The following is a 25,406-nucleotide window of genomic DNA, read 5'->3' as shown; positions in this document are numbered from 1 at the left end:
GCTACTTGCGAGGCTGAGGCAGGAGAATCTCTTGAACCTGGGAGGTGGAGGTTGCAGAGTCGAGATCGAACCACTGAACTCCAGCCTGATGACAGAGTGAAACTCCGTCTCAAAAAAAAAAAAAAAAAGAAAGAATGGGACAGGGAGAAGGTGATTGGATTTACACATTCTAGCCAAGCATGTAGCAATGGCTTTGCTCAATCCTGATTCCAAATACTCTGGTTCAACCAGCTATGGTGAAGAGGAGGTGCTATAAACATGACTCCTGGGGCTCCACCACACTGTGCCTATGCAGATTAGGAAGCTCTATCCCAAGAAAAGGGTAAACCATGTGAGTTGCAGGGACATCCCCAAAGATGTCCATCTTAGGGGTCTACGGTTCATAAATCACAGCATCCTGGGTTCTCCTGGAGAAAACCTCCCTTAGAATCAGACTACCCTTCATCTCAAACATTGTCTTTTTCCTTTTTTTTTTTTTTTTTTTTGTGAGACAGAGTCTTGCTCTATTGCCCAGGCTGGAGTGCAGTGGCGAGATCTCGGCTCACCGCAACCTCTGCCTTCCAGGTTGAAGTGATTCTCCTGATTCAGCCTCCTGAGTAGCTGGGATTACAGGTGCGTGTCACCACGCCTGGCTAATTTTTGTTATTTTTAGTAGAGATGGGTTGTCACTGTGTTAGCCAGGATTGTCTCGATCTCCTGACCTCGAGATCTGCCAGCCTCGGCCTCCCAAAGTGCTGGGATTACAGGCGTGAGCCACCGTGCCCGGCTGAAGGGAGGATTTATTTAGAGTTTCAGAAAGCCCTAATTCTGCCACTCATTTGAGCTACTTTTATTTTCTTATCTAAGCTTTATGTATCACACATTACAGCAGGAATATGCGTAAGTTAAACAAGAAAAATATCTTCCACAGTCCCAAATATCCAGCCATATCAGTCAACTACTTCTATTTTTTTACACTCTGTTCTGTGTCAATGCACACATATATTTTTATTTAGACGCTGATTTATATCCTGGTTCTTCGCCTTTCATTTTATAATAAAGCTTTTCTAAATCACTACATAGTGTCCACAATTTTATCTTAATACTTTGTCTCCACCAAGTTCTCTAGCAAAAGATTCTTACTAATAATTCTATTTCTAAATTAAAACATAAAGGAAATTTACTATTTAAGAGCGTGATTTGAATTTTATTTGTAGGCCAGGCGCAGTGGCTCACGCCTGTAATCCTAGCACCTTGGGAGGCTGAGGTGGGCAGATTACCTCAGGTCAGGAGTTTGAGACCAGCCTGGCCAATATGGTAAAACCCCGTCTCTACTAAAAATACAAAAATTAGCCGGGTGTGGTGGCGTGGTGCCTATAATCCCAGCTACTCGGGAGGCTGAGGCAGGAGAATTGATTGACCCTGGGAGGCAGAGGTTGCAGTGAGCCGAGATCATGCCACTGCACTCCAGCCTGGGCGACAGACTGAGACTCTGTCTCAAAAAAAAAAAAAAAAAAAGAAAAAAAAAATGATTGCAGAAAATAACAAAACTGACCAATTATGAAACTGGTTATTTTCTCCTTGTCTTTAACATTCAGCATTTCTTTCTTTTTTTTTTTCTTTTTTTTTGAGAAGCAGTCTCGCTCTGTCGCCCAGGCTAGAGTGCAGTCTTGCCATCTCCGCTCACTGCAAGCTCCGCCTCCTGGGTTCACGCTATTCTCCTGCTTCAGGCTCCCAAGTAGCTGGGACTGCAGGCGCTGGCCACCACGCCCGGCTAATTTTTTTTTTTTTTGTATTACTGAGACGGGGTTTCACTGTGTTAGCTAGGATGGTCTCGATTTCCTGACCCTGTGATCCGCCCGCCTCGGCCTCCCAAAGTGCTGGGATTACAGGCGTGAGCCACACGCCTGGCCAACATTCAGCATTTTTACTATGATGCATCTGTTTGTGGGTCTCTTTGTGTTTATCTTACTTGAAGTTTACTAAACTTCCTGTTTGTATAGATTATTATGTTTTAATAAATTTGAGGCCGGGCTCAGTGGCTCAAGCCTGTAATCCCAGCACTTTATGAGGCCGACGCAGCTGAATCACGAGGTCAGGAAATCAAGACCATCCTGGCTAACCAGGTGAAACCCCATCTCTGCTAAAAATACAAAAAAATTAGCCGGGCATGATGGCAGGCGCCTGTAGTCCCAGCTACTCGGGAGGCTGAAGCAGAATAATGGCGTGAACCCGGGAGGCGGAGCTTGCAGTGAGCCGAGATCTCGCCACTGCACTCCAGCCTGAGCGACAGAGTGAGAGACTCCGTCTCAAAAAATAAATAAATAAATTTGGGAAATTTTTAGCCATTATTTTTCCAAAATCTTTTCCTCTCCTTTCTCTCTTCTTCTGGTACTCCCAGTGTATTTGGTGCACTTAATAATGTCCGTATTTCTTTGAAGTTATATTCACTTGTCTTTTTTTCTTTGAGATGGAGTCTTGCTCTGCCACCCAGGCTGGATCTCCCCTCACTGCGGGTTCAAGAGATTCTCCTGCCTCAGCCTCCCAAGTAGCTGGGACTACAGGCACTCTCACACTGTCATGCTGGAGTCAACCTCCCATTTACTCTGATTTTTTTTTTTTTTTTTAAAGAGATGAGCCCAGCACTTTGGAAGGCCAAGGCAGGAGGATCACTTGGGCACAGGAATTTGAGGCCATCATGGACAACATAGCAAGACCCCGTTTCTACAAAAATAAAAATAAAAAAATTAGCTGGGTGAGGTGGCATGTCCCTGTAGTCCCAGATACTTGGGAGAGTTACGCGGAAGGATCTCGAGTCTAGGAGTTCAGGGCGGTAGTGAGCTATGATCACAGCTCTGTACTCCAGTCTGGGCAACAGAGTGAGACCCTGTTTCTTGAAAAAAAAAAAAAAAAAAAAAAAAAGAGATGTGGTCTCAGTAAGTTGCCCAGGCTGGTCTCTAACTCCTGGATTCAAGGACTCCTCCCACCTCAGCTTCCAGAGTAGCTGGGACTACACGCACATGCCACCATGCCGTCTTGATATTGTTTTTTAGATTTTAAAAATAATCGTTTTTTGAGACAGTATCTCACTCTATAGCCCAGGCTAGAGTGTAGTGGCACAATCTCGGCTCACTGCAACTCCGCTTCCCAGGTTCGAGCAATCCTCCTTCCTCAGCCTCCTGAGTAGCTGGGACTACAGATGCCTGCCACCGCACCTGGCTACTTTTTGTATTATTAGTAGAGATGGGGTTTCACCATGTTGGCCAGGCTGGTCTTGAACTCCTGACCTCAGGTGATCCGCCTGCCTTGGCCTCCCAAAGTGCTGGGATTACAGGCGTGAGCCACTGCACTCAACCAAATCTTTTTTTTTTTTTTTTTTTTTTTTTGTAGACAGGGTCTCACTATGTTGCCCAGGCTGGTCTTGAACTCCTGGCCTCAAGCCATCCTCCTGATTCAGCTTCCCAAAGTGCTGGGATTACAGGCATAAGCCACCATGCCTGGCCTCCCTCTGCTCATTTGATACACCTAAAATGGTATCTTGTTCTTTCAATTTATAATTCTTAGATTATGTAAGTCTGAACATCTTTTCATGTATTTCAGCCACTCGTTTCATTATCTAAAAATGGTCTGTTCCTGTCTTGTTACTAGAACATCCTCCTTCCTCAGCTCATAATCTGGTCTGAGTGGTTGCAACACCACTTCTCCAGAGCCCTCTTGTCCCACCTTGTAACACTCTTATAGAATCCTTTGGTTCCTGGTGCCGTCACAGTTTGTTGCCACGTACACATGTGCGAGAGATTCTGGACCTCTGTCCCCTCTAGCTCCAGGAAACTCTAGGGGCTGTGAGCCTAGTGCTGCGTCTTCAGAGGATTAATATTTTCTTTGTTTTTTTTTTGAGACAGAGTCTTGCTCTGTCGCCCAGGCTGGACTGCAGTGGCGTGATCTCGGCTCACTGCAAGCTCCACCTCCCGGGTTCATGCCATTCTCCTGCCTCAGCCTCCCGAGTAGCTGGGACTACAGGCGCCTGCCACCGCGCCTGGCTAATTTTATTTTTATTATTTTTTTTTTGAGACAGAGTCTTGCTCTGTCGCCCAGGCTGGAGTGCAGTGGCGTGATCTCAGCTCACTGCAAGCTCCGCCTCCCGGGTTCACGCCATTCTCCTGCCTCAGCCTCCCGAGTAGCTGGGACTACAGGCGTGCACCACCTATGCCTGGCTAATTAGGATTTCACTGTGTTAGCCAGGATGGTCTCGATCTCCTGACCTCATGATCCGCCCGCCTGGGCCTCCCAAAGTGCTGGGATTATAGGCGTGAGCCACTGTGCCTGGCCTATTTTCTGTAGTTACTACTGCAATTGGATCTTTGGTCTGTTAACATTTTCCAACTCTCACTCTACTGCTATATTGGGAAACTATTCACTATTGTTTACTTTTTCAATTTAACTGGTGATCAGGCTCCTTAGGTAAGAGTACTCATCCAACAACTTTCCAGGGGTTCTCGCGTTTGGGGGCAGCCCCTGGTCCCGGTCAGGGCGCTCCTCTCAGTCCCACCCGGCCTCACTAGTGCGGAAGGAAACCCTGCGGCCCATGTCCTGGCCTCTGGGACACTGGGTGCTGATTGACGGCAACCCTGACTGTGGGCACCTCCCCAGTCCAGGAGACGGTGTGGGTTGTGGTGGCTTCACCCACCTACACTTAAAAAAACAAAAAGCTACTCAGGAGGCTGAGGCAGGAGGATTGCTTGAGCCTAGGAGGCGGAGGTTGCAGTGAGCCAAGATCGCCCCACTCTAGCCTTAGCAACAGAGCCAGCCTCAACTAAAGAAAAAAGTGTCTCAAGTACTGTGCCACGGCTTCATGAGAACTGATGTAACACCCGACTCTGGGCAGGGGTGCCAAAGAATGAGTGAGTGGAGACTCTCTCTCACCATTCACTGCCTGGCAGCTTTTCTGGATGCATGGGCAGCTCCCCTGCACATGAGATGGTGTGGGTTGTGGTGGCCCACCTACACTTAAACAAAAAGCTACTCAAGAGGCTGAAGCAGGAAGATCGCTTGAGCCTAGCAGGTGGGAGGTTGCAGTGAGCCAAGATCACCCCACTCCAGCCTTAGCAACAGAGCCAGTCTCAAAGAAAAAATTAACTGTCTCAGGTACTGTGCCAATGGCTGCATGAGGACTGATAAAATACCCGACTCTGGGCAGGGGTACCAACGAGTGAGTGAGTAGAGACTCTCTCTCACCACTCACTGCCTGGCAGCTACTTTTCTGGGTGCACAGGCAGGTCCCCTGCACATGGTAACAGCCTGTCAACTCCAGAAACACAGTTCGGGATCCCAGTCCTAGTGCACTGGCCAGACTTTCAAATAAGCGAACGTTGTGGACAGCCAGTTTTGTTGGCTTTGCTGGCTTTACAGGGTACTGTTGACTTGAAATGCAACGTTGGTAAAGACAGTTTTTCCGTGGCTTTTCTCTGTTGTGGAGGATTTGTTGTTTTTAAATTATGATTCAGGACTGAACTTTATCATAGAATGTCCTTCTTTCAGACTGCTTTGTGCCAAAACAAGAAACCTCAGAATTACATGTTAATAACAACAAACAAAACAAAAAAGACCAATAGGCAGAAGGCAAGAAAAAAACTATTCTTTGTAGATGGTGTCATTTTACCAAAAGTTGTAACAGAACTAAACCAAGAAACTATTGAAAATTAACAACATTCAGTGAGGTGACTAGTTATACAAATATATAATTAAAAATAACTTTCCCATGTAAAAGCAATAATCAACTATAAAAATATAATGGAAAAAACTACAATAACAAAATTGTGTAAAACAAGTGAAGAAAATTAGAAAAATTTTCACAGAAATATAATATTCTAATAAACAGAAAGGCATGTTTCTGGATGGGAAACATATACTATAATTTTTCCCAAATGGCTTATAGGATTTCTTTATTCCAATCAAAACACCAATGTATAACTTTCAGAAACCTAAAGCAAGCAAAACTGATCAAGAATCCCTAAAACGCACCACAGGATCAGTCCCGTAAAGGCACCGCTGGCCTTGCTTCTAGGCAGAGGACAGGAAGGTATCGATATCAAGAGGCTGAAGACAATGAATACCCACTACAATGAAGGCACCTGGAAACCTGTCTCTTGAGGGGCAATGTGAGCTAACCACTAGAGACGTAATTTCTAATTATACGGCACTTTGCCTTGTGAGGTAGTGACCACCCTATTGCCAAAGGTCTGATGACAGCATAGAGGGGACCTAAGCATATGGTAAGGTTATTGATGAGACATGGATCCAAGCCAACTTTTTCCTGCCTCCAGGTTGACCCCTCCTCTCTGGGTCTTGGGGTTTCCTTCCTAGCACATGAGATCTGGGCTCAAGAGAGGGATAAGATTCTGAAGAGCTTTTCTAGTGGTGGGGCTGGATGGCCCTGCCTGAGTAATCCAAACTTCTTTTAGCAAGGGAGAGGCATGAGACGGCTGCTAGAGAGATCAACAGCTGAACAAAATACAGTAAGAACAGTAAGACACTTAAATTGTGTTGTGAAAAGGAATCTGTAAAAGTCAATTTTATCACAAATTGCAAATATTATTGAAATTGATTGCAAATTTAGACCACATACAAATGAAAGTCTGACATTCAATTGTTTTCCTATATTCCAAAGTAAACAATTCCTTTCAACACTCAAGACTTAATAAACAGGTGTTCTTAGAGGGTTATATGAATTGCTATCAGAAGCTGTTGGCTCAACGAGCCAGTAGTTTGGTTCTTTCACCAGAACACAGTTCCAGATAAGCATCTTTACACTATTTCTCAAGTATGAATCACCATGTGTGGGGAAAATGGATATACTTTCAATAGACACGAGTCACTCTTTGCCTTGCATGTAAGCAGACTCCAGATTCATCTTCAAAGTGTTGGGAAAGGGGATCTGTGACCTGTACATTATCATGTAACTTCAAAAAGGAAAGCTCCTTAGTCCAAAAAGCCTAGATGCTGAGGTATAGCCCTTGAAATGTTTTCTTCCCTGTGAATTTTCTAGCAATTTGAGGTTTTAGCTAAGATGGGCATTTATCCAATTTTGGCAATAATGAGGTTTTTACATATTTATATCTTTTTAGACAGCTTGGGAATTCAGAGCTACTTATGAAAGCTCTCAGGTTGAGGCAGCACCATCAGACCCCTTTCCCAGTATTACTTCTGCTTTCGGGTCTTACAGGCTGAGTGGGTTTTCTCATGCCGGGTACAGTTTGACAGCCGACCAAATCTTCTCCCACATTTTTTGCAACCATATGGTCTCTCAGCCTCATGACTCTGCAGATGAAGCACAAACTCCTCATTCTTTGGGAAGGTTTTCCCACATTCTGGACACTTAAATATTTTCTCCCTTATATGGATTCCTTCATGACGACTCCGATGAGAATTCTGACGGAAGTTTTTTCCACACTGAGAACAGGAATAAGGTTTCTCTCCTGTATGAATTCGCTCATGTTTATTGAGGTTTGTTTTATGATTGAAGCTTTTCCCACAGTGACTACAGTCATAGGGTTTTTCTCCAGTGTGGGTCCTCTGGTGGGAAATGAGGTAAGAACTTTCATTAAACTGTTTACCACACAGTGGACAAGTGTACCATCTCCTTGTCCTCCGATTTCGAGTAAGTGCAATAATACTGATGTCTACATATTTTGAGAGATCCTCTGGAGGAGTATCATTCTCAATGGTAATTAACAGATTTCTCATTTTCCTTTTTTGTGGAATGGATGTATTTAGTCTTTCCTTTTCCTGATTATCTGGAGGCTGCTGAGAGACCACGGAAGAATCCATTTCATCATCATCTGAAGACTTTTCTCTATAATCTTCATTTCCTACAGGTTCCCTCTCAGGATCTTCACCTTTAGGATTACTGCCATTGACTGTTGAAACGAAGAATTTAACAACTTCTGAGAGATATGACAACACCAGGCAGGAAAAAACAAGTCAGGTTTCTTATGCCACAGCCACCTTGAAAGTCAATCTGAGTAGCAGGTAACTGCCGTCGCACTCCTTTTCCACATTTATTGAGGGTGGGATACATAACTGATAAATCTTTCCATCTACCACAATGCAAGCACACTTTAAAGAAATAAAATGAGTGGGATTTCACTGAAAGACTTCAGGTTTGTTCTCTTCATAGGTGTTAATTACTTGACAAGTTCATATTCACCTTATACTCTGTAGAGCACTCAGCTAAGGACTAGGGATGAAGACTATAAATCTACACAGGGAACCACCCATTATTTTGAAAGAGTCTGGTAACTGAATAGTAAGATGAACCACTTGTAGGTTTTCACTATATTAAATACTATCACACTATTATAGCACTAAATAATATAATGTCTTACAATGAGAAAATTGAAACAATTCCAATAACCAAAATTAAAGAGGGCACAGCATATTCATACCAAAGTTTATTATTGGCCAGGCGTGGTGGCTCACACCTGTAATCCCAGCACTTTAGGGGGTCAAGGCGAGCAGATCACCTGAGGCTGGGAGTTCGAGACCAGCCTGACCATCATTGAGAAACCCTGTCTCTACTAAAAATACAAAATTAGCTGGGCATGGTGGCACATGCCTGTAATCCCAGCTACTAGGGAGGCTGAGGCAGGAGAATCGTTTGAACCCAGGAGGCAGAGGTTGCGGTGAGCCGAGATCGCACCATTGCACTCCAGCCTGGGCAACAAGAGCCAAACTGTCTCAAAACAGAAAAAAGTTTATTATTTGGCAATTAAAGAGATTACTATAACTAATGAAGCTTTGGGATTGGAAGTCAGTAGTGTGTCTCTTTGGGTAGGAAAGGAAGTAGTGACTGGGCACAGGGCACAAAAGGGATTTTTGGGATGCTAAGAAAAGTCCATTTTGGGTGGTGATTAGTGTGTACATTTTGTGAAAACTTGAGCTATATATTTACGATTGGTAGGCTTTTTCTGTATTTCTATTATACTTCAGAAAAAAGTCAGCGCAACCAGATTATAAAGACTACATAACAAAGTGAAAAACAAGCATGCTGTGGAAATACTTGTGTGACAAGGGACCCCTCAACTCGGGCCTACTGAGAATCAAGGGTTCAAATCAACCACCAAGACATGGGGCTGATCTTGAAGCTGGAGTAGGAATCTCTGCTGGATTTAGCAGTTTCACACCAGTAGATTTTTTTTTATTTCACCTTTTTTTTTTTTTTGGCAGAGATAGGGTCTTGCTACGTTGCCCAGGCTGCTTTTGCACTCATGTACTCAAGCAATCTTGCCCAAGCGCTGGGGATTACAGGTGTAAGCCGCCACACTCAGCCTTAATTATTCTTTTTTTTTTTTTTTGAGACGGAGTCTCGCTCTGTTGCCCAGGTTAGAGTGCAATGGCACCATCTCAGTTCACTGCAAGCTCCGCCTCCTGGGTTCATGCCATTCTCCTGCCTCAGCCTCCCCAGTAGCTGGGACTACAGACGCCTGCCACTGCGCCTGGCTAATTTTTTTGTATTTTTAGTAGAGACCGGGTTTCACTGTGTTAGCCAGGATGGTCTCGATCTCCTGACCTCGTGATCCGCCCGCCTCGGCCTCCCAAGTGCTGGGATTACAGGCGTGAGCCACCGCACCCGGCCTAATTATTCTTTTTAATCACTCCCTTAGGATAATGAAATGCCAATTTTTACCATAGCTCTTGACATGAACTACCATTCCACTTTCAAAAGCAGCTCTACTAATTTCATGTGAATATTAACTTTACCTAATCTTGTTAGCATTAAATTTTAAAATATTTAATAGGTATAAAATGGTTTCTCATTGTAGTTTTACTTTGGATTTTGATTATGCAAAATAATCTATTGGGTTAAGACTTTTATAAATGTATATCTTTGTCAATGATTTCTTGTCTAATTTTTAACTGAACTCTTCCTCTTTAACTACACTTGGACTGCTTCCAACCTTGTGTTTTTACAAACAATACCACAGTGAATAATCTTGTTTGTACATCACTTCAAATGTGTTCTGTTGCTGTATCTGTAGGTCAGATTCCCAGAATTGAACTGCTGGAACAAAGGACAAGATGGGTAGTTACAGATGCATTTACCCTTATACAGGGACTGTACCATTTTGTATGCCCACCAGCAATATACCTGTTTCTCAACAACCTCACCATCAATGTGTTTTAATTTCTATAAATATGAAATACAAAAAATGTTAATTCACTAGAGGTTTAATTTGCACTTCTTTTTGCTCCTGTCACGCAGGCTGGGGTGCAGTGGCACGATGTCGGCTCACTGCAACCTCCACCTCCGGGGTTCAAGTGATTCTCCTTCCTCAGCCTCCCAAGTAGCTGGGATTATAGGCATGCCCCCAACACATGCAGCTAATTTTTATATTTTTAGTAGAGACGGGGTTTTGCCATGTTGGCCAGGCTGGTCTCAAAACTCCTGACCTCAAGTGATGCACCTACCTCGGCCTCCCAAAGTGTTGGGATTACAGGCGTGAGCCACCATGCCCAGCCTTTTGTATGTATTTGAATCTGTGAATCTTTTCTTTCAAGGCTTCTGGACTTTTGAGTCTTAATTACAAAAACCTTCCTATCCCATGGTTATAAAGGAATCACTCATATTTTGTAAACGTGCTTTTTATATTTGTTTTAAACATTTAAAATCTTTGATCAATGTGGACTTTTTCTTGGTATGTAAAGTAAGGTACTAATTTATCAAATGGCTATCAGTTGTCCTAATACCTTTTATCAGAAAGTCCCCCTTTATGGTTAGGCTTTGTGTCCTCAACCAAATCTCATCTTCAATTGTAATCCCCATAATCCCCACGTCAAGGAGAGATCAGGGGAAGGTAACTGAGTCATGGGTGGGGAGGGGGGGCCTTCCCCCACGCTATTCTTGCGATAGTGAGTTCTCTTGAGATCTGATGGTTTTATAAGGGGCTCTTCCCCCTTTACTCATAGTTCTCCCTCCTGCTGCCTTGTGAAGAAGGTGCCTTGCTTCCCCTTGCCTTTGCCATGATTTTAAGTTTCTGGAGGCCTCCCCAGCCATGCTGAACTGTGAGTCAATTAAACCTGTTTCCTTTACAAATTACCAAGTCTCGGACAATTCTTTATAGCAGTGTGAAAATGGACTAATACACCAACTTTATCACACACTAAATTCCCATGTGTATTTGAGGCTATTTCGGGACTTTCTGAGATCACACTGTCTTGCTCCAAGGGAAAAATGCTATTGGTATTGCTGAAAAAAAACATGACATTAAATTCACAAATCAACAACAGGAGAAATGACCTTTTTAGGATATTGTCTCTCTAGCCAAAAACATACTATTTTTTTTTTTGCATTCAATGAAATCTACTCTTCTGTCCTTTAGCCTTGTTTTAAAGTTTCCTCATAAATTTGCACATTTCTTGAGTTTATTCCTATTTAAACTTTCATGTTTCTACTCTAATGGGGCCTTCCACTGTATCTTCTAAATGACCCCATTTATATATGTGAAAGCCAATGTTTATTCACTTTATCTCCCACTACCTTAGTGAATGGTCTCATTTTTTCCCATGAGAGTAGTTAAGACAAATAAATGTTCTTATTTTTAAGTTTTCTGACTACTCTGTTCTACCTACTAAGGAAGTATCTGTTAACTACTATTTTGTTAAATGTTCTTATAAAGGAGAGGCTTCAATTTTGTCAAGTATCTTTTCAGTAACTATACAAGTAAACAAAGGGTTTTTCTCCTTTATATATAAGAAATATTAATAGGTTTGTATTATTTCTATTTTTTTAATTTTTTTTTTTTTTTTTTTTGAGATGGAGTCTTGCTCTGTCCCCCGGGCTGGAGTACAATGATGTGATCTCAGCTCACTGCAACCTCTGCCTCCCAGGTTCAAGTGATTCTCCTACCTCAGCCTCCAGAGTAACTCGGATTACAAGCATGCGCCACCACACCTGGCTAACTTTTGTATATATTTTTTTTTAGTAGAGATGGGGTTTTGCTATGTTGGACAGGCTGGTCTCGAACTCCTGACCTCAGGTATCACCAGCCTTTGCCTCCCCAAGTGCTGGGATTGCAGGCGTGAACCACTGTGCTCGGCATGCGGATTGGATTTCAACACGAGATTGGGAGAGGACAAATATCCAAACTATATCAGCAACCTTGGGTCAGATGGGTAAAGACAAATTAAAATTGCATATTTTTTCTAGAAAACATTATACAGACCTTCACATTCATGGGTTCTGCATCTGAGGATTCAACCAACCAAGCATTGAAAATATTTGAGAGAAAAAAAAAAAGGACGGTTTTTGTCTGTACATATTCAGTTTTTTTGTCATTCCCTAAACAATTTAGTATAACAACTATTTATGTAGCATTTACTTTGTATTAGGTATTATAAATAATCTGGAAATAAAATATATGGTAGGATATGTGTGCAGTATATGTAAATGCTACACCATTTTATATAATGAATTTGAGCATCCATGGATCTGGTATCCGAGCGGGGGTCCTGGAACCAATCCCCCATGAATACCAAAGACAAGTGTATGTCAGAATCTATGGCATAACCTAAAGTGATGCTCATAAGACAGTTCACGGCTGTAAAAACATGTATTAATTTAGAAAAATGAGAATAATAAAGCCTCTGATTCAAAGACAGAAAAACAATAGGATAAATTTAAAAGAATGAAGGTATTAATAAACAATCAGAAAGTAATGAGTTCGGCCAGGCACGGTGGCTCACGCCTGTAATCCCAGCACTTTGGGAGGCCAACGTGGGTGGATCACGAGGTCAGGAGATTGAGACCACAGTGCAACCCCGTCTCTACTAAAAATACAAAAAATTAGCTGGGCGCAGTGGCAGGTGCCTGTAGTCCCAGCTACTCCGGAGGCTGAGGCAGGAGAATGGCGTGAACCCAGCAGGCGGAGCTTGCAGTGAGCCAAGATCCCGCCACTGCACTCCAGCCTGGGCAACAGAGCGAGACTCCGTCTCAAAAAAAAAAAAAAGAAAATAATGAGTTAAAAATAGAAAAAAATTAGTAAGATTTAAGCAAAAATAAACCAATTTCCATAGAGAAAATTGTAATTATAAAAAAAGACTAGCCACCTACCCAAGAAAAGCACCAGCCTCAGACAGTTCCACAGAAAATTCTTCTAAACTTTTAAAAATTAAATAATTCAAATGCTAGGAAAATTTCCAGAGTATAGAAAAAGAAGGTTGGGAGGCCGAGGTGGGCGGATCATGAGGTCAGGAGATCGAGACCACCCTGGCTAACACGGTGAAACCCCTCCTCTACTAAAAATACAAAAAATTAGCCAGGCGAGGTGGCAGGAGCCTGTAGTCCCAGCTACTCGGGAGGCTGAGGCAGGAGAATGGCATGAACCCCGGGGGGCGGAGCCTGCAGTGAGCCAAGATCACGCCACTGCATTCCAGCCTGGGCAACAGCAAGACTCTGTCTCAAAAAAAAAAAAAAAGAAAAAAGAAGGAAACTTTCAAATTCAAACAAGAGTGAAACTCTGTCTCAAAAAAAAAAATAAAAATAAAAAAGAGAAATCTGATCCCCAGTGATGGAGGTGGGGCCTAGTTGGAGGTGTTTGCATCATGTGGGTAGATCCCTCATGAATGGCCTGATGCCACCTCAAGATAATAAGTGATTTCTCACTCTTAGTTCACTAATGATGTGGCTGTTTAAAAGAGCCTGGTACCTTCCTACTTTCTTCCTTCCTCTCTTGCCATGTGAAGTCTGCTCTCCTTCCACCATGAGTGGTTTCTTGAAGCCCTCACCAGAAGCAGACGCTGATGCCATGCTTCTTGTACAGCCTACAGAAAACTGTGAGCCAAATAAACCTCCTTTCTTTACAAATTACCCAGCCTCAGGTATTCTTTTATAGCAGCACAAAATGGACTAAGACAGTTGCTTAAGAGTTTTAAATTTTCCAGGTGGAAGGAACTTTAGTTTACTGATCTTTATTATTAATTTCTAGTTGTACTGCATTGTGACAGATCCTACTTTATTTCTACTCCTTGGAATCTGGGTCTTTCTTTGTTGCCTAGTATTTAGTCAATTTTCTTCAATCTTGAAAAGGTGTATTCTCCTATCACAGTACACAGTAGCTACAATAAGAATTATCTTACTGAGAATCTGTTTAAGTGTTCTACGTTTTTCCTTATTTTTATGTGGTTCACTTGGCCAACACACACATTCTCTGTTCCCCTAGGTTATCAAAGACTCTCCTTTGATTCCTGCCATCACAATGTTCAATCCGTTATAGTTTTTCCTTTGCAAAAACTGGTTAAATGTTACTGTTTCAATTATCATCACCTATAAACTGATGGCTCCCCAATCCCTATATCCTCACATCTGAACTCCAATCCCCAATTTCCAAATATCTGGAGGATAATCTCATTTTATTTCCTATCATGGATTCAATCTCATCCAAAATCAATTCCACCTTCTTCCCTACTCTGCCCCTGGGTCCAAATCTTGCCTCAGTCTTGCGATAGTTCATTATACCTATAAAAATTTCACACTGCTTATCGTTTGATGAATGACTTGTCTTACAAACCAAATTGGAAGGTTACAAAAGGCAGGAATACAGCATCTTCATAACCTAATGAATACAATTCCAGAACCCAATCCTGCCTGAGGAAAAAACAAGTACATTTATGAAATGCTGGAAAATGACTAAGCTTAAGCCATCAGCTTCAGGGTACGGGTGGAGGAAGCGGGGAATAGAGGGTGAGGATTGGGTCTTAGGGGCCCCAAAGTGCATAGTCGAAGTCATCTTGGAGGCAATATATCCACTAACCGGTCACCCAAAATAAATGCCAGCTCTGCCCAAGACTCAGGAAAAACTCAGTGTTAATAAATCTGATCTTTTTATACTTTTCTCTAAAATAAAGAAGATATCACATAGAGCAACCTGTGGGAAATTAACTACACTCATTACATACCAATACTTCTGACCATATGGTATAATTACAGCTAAGAGTTTGATAGTCATAATGGATTTTTGTCACCCCAGGCAACTCCTAAAACCTATTCTCTGTACAACTTCACCCTCAGAAGCAAAAAGCCCTAAAGGCAAAGTAAAAAGTGTCCGGCACTCAGTAAACACATTTGTGCGGGCCTCTGCCTCCAGGGTTGCAACGTTTCTGGAGAAAAGGTAAAGCATCTCTAAGCAAATTATAGAGAGGCTGCTGCCTGATCAGTTCATACACAGCACTGGGGGACACTTGTCAACTATTACTGGGAAATGAGGGCAAATAAAGAATGCCCCATTCATGAACCATACATGGAATTCACTGACAAAATTATGAGAAATGCATCCAGGAGGCAGTACAGCCCTGGGCCATTATTGCAAATTCTGATGTCAGATTCCGAGTCCGAATCCCTGTTCCACTGCTTACAACTGTGTGAACTTCAGCAAATTTTGTAACCCCTCTCTGCCTCAGTTCTGTCACCTGTAAGGTGGCAGTCATTTGTATACCACTCAGTATTACCTTCAGAAGTACATGAGACAATAAACACATGAAAAGCATTTGGACTAGTGCCTAGCATGTAACAGTATATAAGTGCTCATTAAGCGTTAAACATTACTTTCACCAATAGTGGAATATATTTTCACTTAGGCTAGTAATCTTCAAATCTATTGAACATCAAAAAGAGGAGGGGGATTAGAAGAGTTAGTCATGTGTTCAATGAAAACACTCAAATATACCTGTTGAGAACAGAGTTCAGAAAATGGGTTCAGAACAGTTTCTACGTCCACAGTTTCTATGTCTGCTGGTTTTCCCTACCTCTTCCCTCACTGCCCCCAAAATACAGGGAAAAATGGCCACCCACCCACAGCTGGAGCTCTGTGGCAAGGCTCTGCCACATTGAATAAAACAAAAGTAAAATAAAATGTGTGTGTGCACATAGGCTTATTAGGTGTGAATTGTCCCCCAAAGCTAAAGAGATGAAGGACGTGCTTTTCCCAAAGCAAACAACCTGAACACACAAAGGCTGTGATTTCTTACCCAGTAACATCATCTCCCCGACACTGCTGTCATCTTCCTTCTCTGAGGTGAGTTGTTGAGTAGGATCCAAGCTCACACATTCTTCCTGGCAGTGAAATACATTCAAATCCTCAAAGACCACCAACTCCTGAAAGAGCAAGAGGCCCCTTTCATCTTAGTAACTGAGGTTCACTGACAGCCCTACTGGTAAGAAAAGCTGACACACAAAGATCAAGGGAAGGGATGGCAAGAGGGACCTATAAATCCCACAGAGATGCAGCAAAGACAGGACAGCCAGGCTGAGAAGCGCTCAAGGAAAAAGCAGAAGAAAAACACCCAAGAAAGCCAACTCCTAAGAATGTGTTTTTACACACAGGTTGGCCAAGCACGGAAGGTGATGGATTCAGGCAGTAAATGGGAAAACCAAACAAACCCACCTCAGGGTTAGCTTTCAAATACAGAGACACTGTGTCTTGTTCCCTTTGGACTCCTTTGGGCAGAAGCTTCACCAAGGGACGAGGATGCACTGGGGAAAGAGGAAGGTGTAGTTAGTGAAAAACTCAGTGACTCTAACACAGAGACTCCCCATATCGTGAGGCGAGGCTGTCCTTATTCCTTTGACAGGTAACTCATGGCCTTTTCTGCTCCTGTGAGCCCTTGTAGAGTTCAAGTCATAAACTCTACGGTCTTGACCCTATGGCATCTCCCTGTTATGAAAAGAATGACTTCTCTAAGCACCTTTCAGAATTTCCCATAGAGTATTACTAAAGGAGAGCTTAGGGCAACGTAAAGTGTGAAGATGTCCAGAAAAAGCACAAAATTTCTAAAATTCCACATCAACCTAACTCAATAATTCATCTGATTTATCCTAAAAAGATATTTCCCTCGGAATGTTTGGGTAAAACCCACACTACAGAAAGCTGCACACTGTTTATTCTGTGGCTTTACTCACACCCAGCACTTGAGAAGAACTTCCTCTTTCCAACACTAGAATTGACCATTTCCAATATACACTATCCTAACTTGAATTTATAACTAACACAGAAGCCTATCTTAGACCCCAGTACCTCCTCCTCCTCTTCTAGTCAAACAAGCATGTGCTTCTCACCTCTGTTCTGAAGGCTTGAGCTCACATCTTTCATAATAACCAAGGTCTCCTTGACTTTCTGAGTGGGCTGGACCAGGCTTGGCTTGGGCAAGAAGGTGAGGAAGTGCTCCAGCACTAGCTGGTGGATGGTCTTGGGCCCATTAGTGGCATCTCGAAGTAGGTCTTGGCCCAGCTTGGAGTCTGGCGGAACTCTCAGTATAAAGGACTGCTTTGGCTTTGGGGGCATATGAACCACTTTTGCAGCCATCATGCCTTGCAATCACACACCACACTGGTTTCGCGGGGCCTCCAGAGCCACCTCTTACTAGAGGAAATCTGCCAGAGAGCCAAGCTGTAGACAGAGAAACCAGGGATTACCCAAAAGACCAGGCAGGGCATTACTGCACTCCAATATGTGGCATGGGTACTGAGGCTACATGAGATCTAAAGAAAACGACAGCTAGGGTAGGGAAATCATAACTGAAACGCAGTATTTGAACAGGATATGCTTAGGAAGATGTAAAAGGAAGATCCTGAGAATGAAAAACAGAGACTGTGCAAACCTCAAGTCCAAAGGGAAGGGAGTAAGGGTGGCGCGGAGAAGGCCAAGGTCCAGCCTCCTGAGAAATACAAAGTGTGGCCAGGCACCGGGGGCTCACATTTGTAATCCTAGCACTTTGGAAGGCCCTGGCGGGTGGATCACTTGAGTCCAGGAGTTCAAGACCAGCCTGGGCAACATACCAAGACCCTGACTCCATAAAAAAAAAAAAATCAGCTGGGCGTGGCGACACAAGCCTGTGGTCCCAGCTACTGGGGAGGTGGGAGGATTGCTTGTACCCAGGAGGTCGAGGCTGCAGTGAACTGTGATCGCGCCACTGCACTGCATTCTGAGGGACAAAGCAAGACCCTGACTCTAAAAAAAGAAAGGAAAAGAGAAAGGAAAGAAGGAGGAAGGGAATCAGGGAAGAGAAAAAAATAAAAGGAGAAAAAAAGAAAAGACAGAAAGACGGTGTGTAAAACCCACCAGGAAGAAGTTAAATCAAGCTTGGAGAAAGAGCAATGGGCTAGAAGACAGGAAATCTGGGGTCAATACCGAGGACATCTGCCTAGAAGCAGATTGGTCACTGAATCTGGCCATACTGTACCCCTCGAACCGAAGCTCCCTCCGGTGCCCTTTGGGCGGGGAGGCGGTTGGTGACTCTCCCGGGGAGCAGACGCAAGGCCGAGGAGGTGTCCACACACCGCCTGCCGACTCCTCTCCGCCGTCAAAGCTCTGCTGAGAGCGGCAGGCGACATCCCACTAAGGCCCGCCGGGCCAGGCTCACTCTGGGGTCTCTTCCGCTGGTCAAGGAACACCTTTACCGTAAAGCTCAGCGTGCGCTCCTGCCTGAGGCGCTCACCAGGCTCCCTACCCGGCCTTGCTCCCTCAGCAACGGACACGCTCCGCTCCCCAGAGGCGGCCTCAGCCTGGTTCCCGCCCTCACGGAGCCCCTCACCTCTCGGGGCCTCTGCAGCCCCTGAGCGTTTGCTGGGGACGGCTCAGAGACTCAGGCTACGGGAGAGATAGAAAAACTAGGCGTGAGCGGCCGGTCCCTCCCCTCGCCCTTCCGAGTGCCCTCACAGGTCGCCGGCGACTATTCGTTCGCGCCGCCGCCAGTTGAGGAGAACGGCAGGGACGCGGTGCCTTCTGGGAGGTCGGGCGCTCTGCGGCTGTGTCGTCACAACCGGTGCCTTGTTTCCGGTGCAGAAACCTGGTCTCCCCGTTCGGAGCCGGCAGTCTGCGCTTGAGAGTTAAGGCTTGAGACAGGCCAGAGGAGCTCTCAGGGCCGGAGGCAGGCCAGGACGGCTGTAGCCTGTCTCTCTGTGGCTCTGCCTGGAAGACGGAAGGCAGGAGTCTGGCTCTAGTCCTCCATGACGGACTGGCACCTCTCCAGCTACGGCCAGTCTAACCCCAGGGCGTGCTGGGAAATGTAGTTCGAATGCACATAACCAATGGACGACCGTCAGGCGCGGCGATTGGGGCGGGGCAGGCCCCCACCCCCCACGACTCCCACTCCCCCACCCCCACACCCTCCCCACCCCGAGGCTTGAAGGAAGCGAGCTATCTCTCGGACCGGAAGATCAAGACGCCTCCGTGGTTTCCGCCTTTTACTGCAGTTTTCCAGTAAAAGGACTGCGGAGGCGGACAGGATGTGGCCGCCATGGGACTCCGCCCCCGCTCTGGTGACGCCCATAGGTTAGAGGTGGGGCACCTATATTGCCCGCTCCAATTTGCTAACTTGTACACTGCTGTCCGCACCGGCTGTCTTGTTTTTAACGAAACAATTATCCTTCTCGTACTGTCTCGGTTTCCTTTCTCAATTTCAGCTTCCTACGGAGGCCGAACAGAGTTTTTTCTTTGTGCGTTGTATCCATACTCGGTTCGTTCCCCAGTGAGGCATTGATCAGGGTTGGGACAACTTGTGGGCAGGGATGGCCTTATTTCTCGATGTAACACCAGCCTCCGGAAAGTTGACAAAAGTAAAAATATAAATGCTTCTTCTTAATTATACCTAATGGCTGACGATGGCTTAAAATATGTTACAAAGAAACGAGTATGAAAACTGTGTGGCACCAAGACATTCTAGAAAAATAAGGAATATCTGCCTTTTCAGATCAAAATTTACTAAAAAGCCTCCGTTAATCAAAGCATTATGGTTTGAACCATGAGGCAAAACAGATAACTGAGATGTCTTGAAGTAAAATATAAACCTGTGTGATTGTATTTTTTAAGAACTTTTTCTTGACTCTGTTAACAAACAAGAAATAGACTGGAAGATAGTGGTAAAGATTAGCTACACAAAGGATTATACATTCCCAAGACGAAATGAACCCCTGCCAACTGACAAAAAGCAAAGGCAATGAGGAGCTCTTCCCGAGAGGAGGAAAACTAATTGGTCATTAACATTTAAAAAGATGCTTAACCACACTACTAGTCAAGATTGTCACTTTTAAAGGGAACAACATTTTTCACCTATCAAACAATGAAGGTGGAGAAATAGGCACTCCTTTCGCTGGTAGTGTGGTGTGTGAAGTCATCTCGTAAAATTAAAAGTACACATATGTACCCTTTGACCTTCACAATCTCATCTGTGAATCTGATGTCTACAAATTTCTTATAGAATTCTTTGTAGTGACAAAAACTAGAAATGACATGCATGTTCATACGTAAGGAAATGAGTAAATTGGTGCATTCATACTCTGGAAATTACCCAGCTATGAAAAAGAATGGATTGGAACTATATGTACACCTGGGGGGATGGCCATAAAATATTACATGAAAAAGTTTCAGAGCTACATATATTATGCATAATTATATTTTTGGAACAAACAAAACACCTTGTGTATGTTTGTGTTGAGGGATACACATTAGACTATTAAAATGATTACTCATGGGATGGCCAGGCGCAGTGGCTCATGCCTGTAATCCCAGCACTTTGGGAGGCCAGAGGTGGGCTGATCACTGGAGGTTAGGAGTTCAAGACGGCCTGGCCAACATAGGGAAACCCCATCTCTACTAAAAATACAAAAATTAGCCGGGCGTGGTGGCGGGTGCCTGTAATCTCATCTACTTGGGAGGAGACTGAAGCACAAGAATTGCTTGAACCCAGGAGGTGGAGGTGGAGGTTACAGTGAGCCAAGATCGCACCACTGCACTCCAGCCTGAACGACAGGCGCACCAGCCTGGGCGACAGAGTAGTAAGACTCTGTCTCAAAATAAATAAATAAAATAAAAATAAAATGGTTACTCATAGGCAGGGAATGGAAATGGAGAAAAGGGGGAGATTACACTTTTTTTTTTAATTGTGTCACTTCATTTAATGAGCACATGTCAATTTGGTAACTAAAAATAGTAAAACCTTAAAAAAAAATACAACAATAGGCCAGGCATGGTGGCTCATCCCAGCACTTTTGGAGGCCGAGGTGGGCAGATCATCTGAGGTCAGGAGTTCGACACCAGCCTAACATAGTGAAACCCCGTCTCTACTAAAAAATACAAAATTAGCCGGGCGTGGTGGTGCAGGCCTATAATCCCAGCTACTCAGGAGGCTGAGACAGGAGAATCGTTTGAACCTGGGAGGCGGAGGTTGCAATGAGCTGAGATCGTGCCACTGCACTCCAGCTTGGGTGACAGTGCAAGACTCCATCTTGTGGGGGCAGAAAAAAAAAAGAACGATAAAGATTTTTTAAAACAATTTGATGGAAAAAAAAAAGAAAAAAGAACGATAAAGATTTTTTAAAACAATTTGATGGAAAAAAAAGAACGATAAAGATTTTTTAAAACAATTTGATGGAATCTTGTTTTTAGAATCTAATCCGTAAAATGACATAAATGGATTTGAAATGATACCATAAATTAAGGGTGTAAACACAATATATATCTCTATAAATGCCTTTTAACATAAAAAGATGGCTATTGTCACATACAATTAAATGAAATTTAAAATAATAATTACAAAAATAATAGTCAGTATTCTGAAAGGAAATTAATACAACTATTTAAGAGGGCAATATGGCACTTCCTATTTTAAGAAATAAACTGTTCATAAACTTTGTAATGGTCAATTCTCAACTTATTTTAAAGAAAAACTCATGCCTGTAATCCCAGCACTTTGGGAGGCCAAGACGGGTGGATCATGAGGTCAGAAGATCAAGACTATCCTGGCCAACATGGTGAAACCCCGTTTCCACTAAAAATACAAAAATTAGCTGAGTGTAGAGGTACACGCCTGTAATCCCAGCTACTTGATAGGCTGAGGTAGGAGAATCGCTTGAACCAGGGAGTTGGAGGTTGCAGTGAGCCAAGATTGTGCCACTGCACTCCAGCTTGGGTGACAGGAGACTCCATCTCCAAAAAAAAAAAAAAAAAAAGGTTAAATCATGATATGTTTATACAGTGGAAGCCAACGGAACCATTAAAAAAAGATAATTTAAGTGAAAAGGCAAGTTATAAAGCAGTATGTATAATAAGTCATTTTAAAAATAAAATATTAGGCTTTTTTTTTTTTGAGATGGAGTCTTGCTCTGTTGCCCAGGCTGGAGTGCAGTGGCGTGATCTCAGTTCACTGCAAACTCCATCTCCTAAGTTCAAGCAATCCTTCTGCCTCAGCTTCCTGAGTAGCTGGGACTACAGGTGTCCGCCACTACACCCAGCTAATGTTGTATTTTTAGTAGAGACGGGGTTTCACCATGTTGGCCAGGATGGTCTCGATCTCCTGACCTCGTGATCTGCCCGCCTCGGCCTCCCAAAGTGTTGGGATTACAGGCGTGAGCCACAGCCCCCAGCCTAGGTTTTTGTTTTTTTTTTAACTGGAGGAATATACAATAACAAGAGTCAACAGTTGCTTTCCAGAAATGTTGGCCAGGGGGGAAAAAAAGAAAGCTAATATTGGTTATCTCTAACGAGTAGGATTAGAGGGGATTTGTCACTTTTTATGTTTTATAAATCCATACATTTTCAAATAACGAGTGTTCCTTTTGTAGTTGAAAAAAACAACTATTTGAAAGGTGAGTTAATTTAGTATCTGATCATCTAGGAGTAAAACTAAGTGAAGAAAGAATTTCCTATTTAAAAGATCTTGAATGCAAATCAAAACCATAATGAGATACCACTTCACACACACTAGAATTACTATAATAAAAAATACCATAAAAATGTTATTGGTGAGGATGTGGAGAAAATGAAACCCTCCTATATTGCTGGTGGTCCAGCTACTTTGGAAAGGATCTAAAACGGTCCAGCTACTTTGGAAAACAGTTTGGAAGTTTCTTATTTTTTTTGAGACGGAGTCTCGCTCTGTGGCCCAGGCTGGAGTGCAGTGGCGCGATCTCGGCTCACTGCAAGCTCTGCTTCCCAGGTTCACGCCATTATCCTGCCTCAGCCTCCTGAGTAGCTGGGACTACAGGCACCCACCACCATGCCTGGCTAATTTTTTGTATTCTTAGTAGAAACGGGGTTTCACCATGTTAGCCAGGATGGTCTCAATCTCCTGACCTTGTGGTCTGCCTGCCTCGGCCTCCCAAAGTGCTGGGATTACAGGCGTGAGCACCGCACCCGGCCAGCAGTTTCTTAACATAGTTACCATGTGAACAAGAAGTTCAATTTCAAGGTATAAACTCGAGAAATGGAAATTTGTGTTCACATAATAATGTGTTCACACTAGCCTAAAAGTGGAAACAACCCAATGTCCTCTAAGTGATGAGTGGATGAACAAGAAGTGATATATACATGTAATCATATAATGGATTATTCAGTGATAAAAAAGGATAAAGTACTGACACATGCTACAGTGTGGATGGACCATGAAAACATACTAAGCAAAAGAAGTCAGTCACAAAAAACTCACATATTGTATGATTCCACTTAACATCGTATGTCCAGAATAGGCAAATCCATAGAGACAGAAAGTAGCTTAGTGGTTTACGTGCTCTGGGGAATGGGGGAGAATGGGGAGTAACTGCTAATACATATGATAAAATGTTCTGCAATTAGTGGTGATATTTATACACACAATGCATATACTAAGAAACACTGAATTTTCCACTTTAAAAGGATGCCTTTTATGGTGTGGATTTAGAGCTCCATCAAACAACCAGTAGGCAGAGAAATTTCATCCGACAGATGCAAATGTGTACTATCTGAAACATTTATGTTTTTGTTTTCCTTTTTAAATTTTTTTATTTTATTTATTTATTTATTTATTTTTTGAGATGGAGTCTCGCTCTGTCACCCAGGCTGGAGTGCAGTGGCGCGATCTCGGCTCACTGCAAGCTCCGCCTCCCGGGTTCACGCCATTCTCCTGCCTCAGCCTCTCCTAGTAGCTGGGATTACAGGCGCCCGCCACCACGCCCGGCTAATTTTTTGTATTTTTAGTAGAGATGGGGTTTCACCGTGGTCTCGATCTCCTGACCTCGGGATCCGCCCGCCTCAGCCTCCCAAAGTGCTGGGATTACAAGCGTGAGCCACCGCGCCCGGCTAAATTTTTTTATTTTTTGAGACAGGGTCTTGTTCTGCTGCCGAGGTTGGAGTGCAGTGGCACAATCTCGGCTCACTGCAGCCTCTGCCTCCAAGGCTCAAGCAATTCTCCTGCCTCAGCTTCCCGAGCAGCTGGGACTACAGGTGCTCACCACCATGCCTGGCTGATTTTTGTATTTTTTGGTAGAGACGAGGTTTTGCCATGTTGCCCAGGCTGGTCTCGAACTCCTGGATACAAGCGATCTGCCCACCTCCGGCTCCCAAAGTGTTGGGATTGCAGGCATGAGCCACCGCACCCAGCCTAAAACATGTATGAAGAAGTACAGCAAAAAACGAAGTTCAATATGTGGATTCCAAATAGCAAGTATTCAAAGGAACTGTACAATTTCTATAGAATGAAGCAAAGAGCAGAAATTCACATGGAAAAATTCACAGCCTCATTAACAGGTAATGAAATAAAACAAAAGTAAGGCCTCATTACATCCCTATTAAATCAGCAAAAAAATTTTAAACATCAGTCATTGCTTTGGGCATGAAATATTTTTAAAATCTTTGCAAAGGATGGTACGGCAACCCGTAGCAAGCATTATCAGATATTTCACATTCAGGAACCATTTTGGGAATAACACAGGAGAAAAAATATGTATATGGTGAGGTGGTGGAAAATATACACAGATATTCATGAAAAGCTTATTACAAGGGAGAATTGGGAATAAGACATGACCCACTGCAGGGAACAGCTAAGCCGTAGGTCACGTGAACTGTCCTGGGATGTGGATTACTCTTGTAGTATAAAACTCATGGAGGAAAGCACAGCAAGTTTACCTGCTCTCATCATAGCCATGGAGTATCTGAGTCCAATCTAGACTCTAGTAGTGAAGACAGAGGAGTTGGCACAGGAGTTTGAAGTTTAATCTTCATTTGATTTTTTTCTTCTTACACCCACATTTTTTTTGGAGATAGGGACTCACTCTGTTGCCCAGGCTGGATTGCCGTGGTGCAGTCTCAGTTCACTGCTGCAGCCTCGATCTCCTGGGCTCAAGCCATCCTCCCACCCCCATCCCTATGGCTAATTTTTGTATTTTTTGTAGAGACGGGTTTTCACCACATTACCCAGCGGGTCTCAAATCCCTGGGCTCAGGCGATCCACCCGCCTTTGCCTCCCAAAATGCTGAGATTACAGATGTGAGTCACCATGCCTGGCCCCTTTACATCTCTTTAAATGAAGGACAAATGCGCGGGACGTGTGTGAAGTAGAACCTAATATTCCACAACCCACAGATTTTCCCATACAAACCAAGACAGAATAATCTGACACTTGGAATA

General features: G+C 43.6%; 1 protein-coding gene across 6 annotated transcripts; it reads right to left on the bottom strand.

The window, feature by feature from the left end:
• Window positions 1-5,598: 5,598 nt before the first annotated feature.
• Window positions 5,599-19,023, bottom strand: ZNF200 (zinc finger protein 200). Of its 6 annotated transcripts, none has more exons than XM_055241665.2 (5): window positions 18,211-19,023; window positions 17,087-17,417; window positions 16,416-16,504; window positions 16,000-16,126; window positions 5,599-7,895 (listed from the first exon to the last, which is right to left on the bottom strand). In XM_055241665.2, exons 2-5 carry the CDS (start codon window positions 17,334-17,336, stop codon window positions 7,177-7,179), a joined length of 1,185 nt encoding a protein of 394 aa, XP_055097640.1. In that variant the 5' UTR covers window positions 17,337-17,417; window positions 18,211-19,023; the 3' UTR covers window positions 5,599-7,176. The 6 variants fall into 6 exon arrangements, with proteins under 6 accessions (XP_055097640.1, XP_055097642.1, XP_055097641.1 ...); XM_055241667.2 differs by having other exon boundaries at window positions 18,687-19,018; XM_055241666.2 differs by having other exon boundaries at window positions 18,562-19,007.
• Window positions 19,024-25,406: the final 6,383 nt, after the last annotated feature.

This window comes from Symphalangus syndactylus, chromosome 14 (assembly GCF_028878055.3).
Source record: "Symphalangus syndactylus isolate Jambi chromosome 14, NHGRI_mSymSyn1-v2.1_pri, whole genome shotgun sequence".
NCBI lineage: Eukaryota > Metazoa > Chordata > Mammalia > Primates > Hylobatidae > Symphalangus > Symphalangus syndactylus.
Note: the sequence above shows the minus strand (reverse complement) of the source record. Positions and strands in the feature narration are given on the sequence as shown.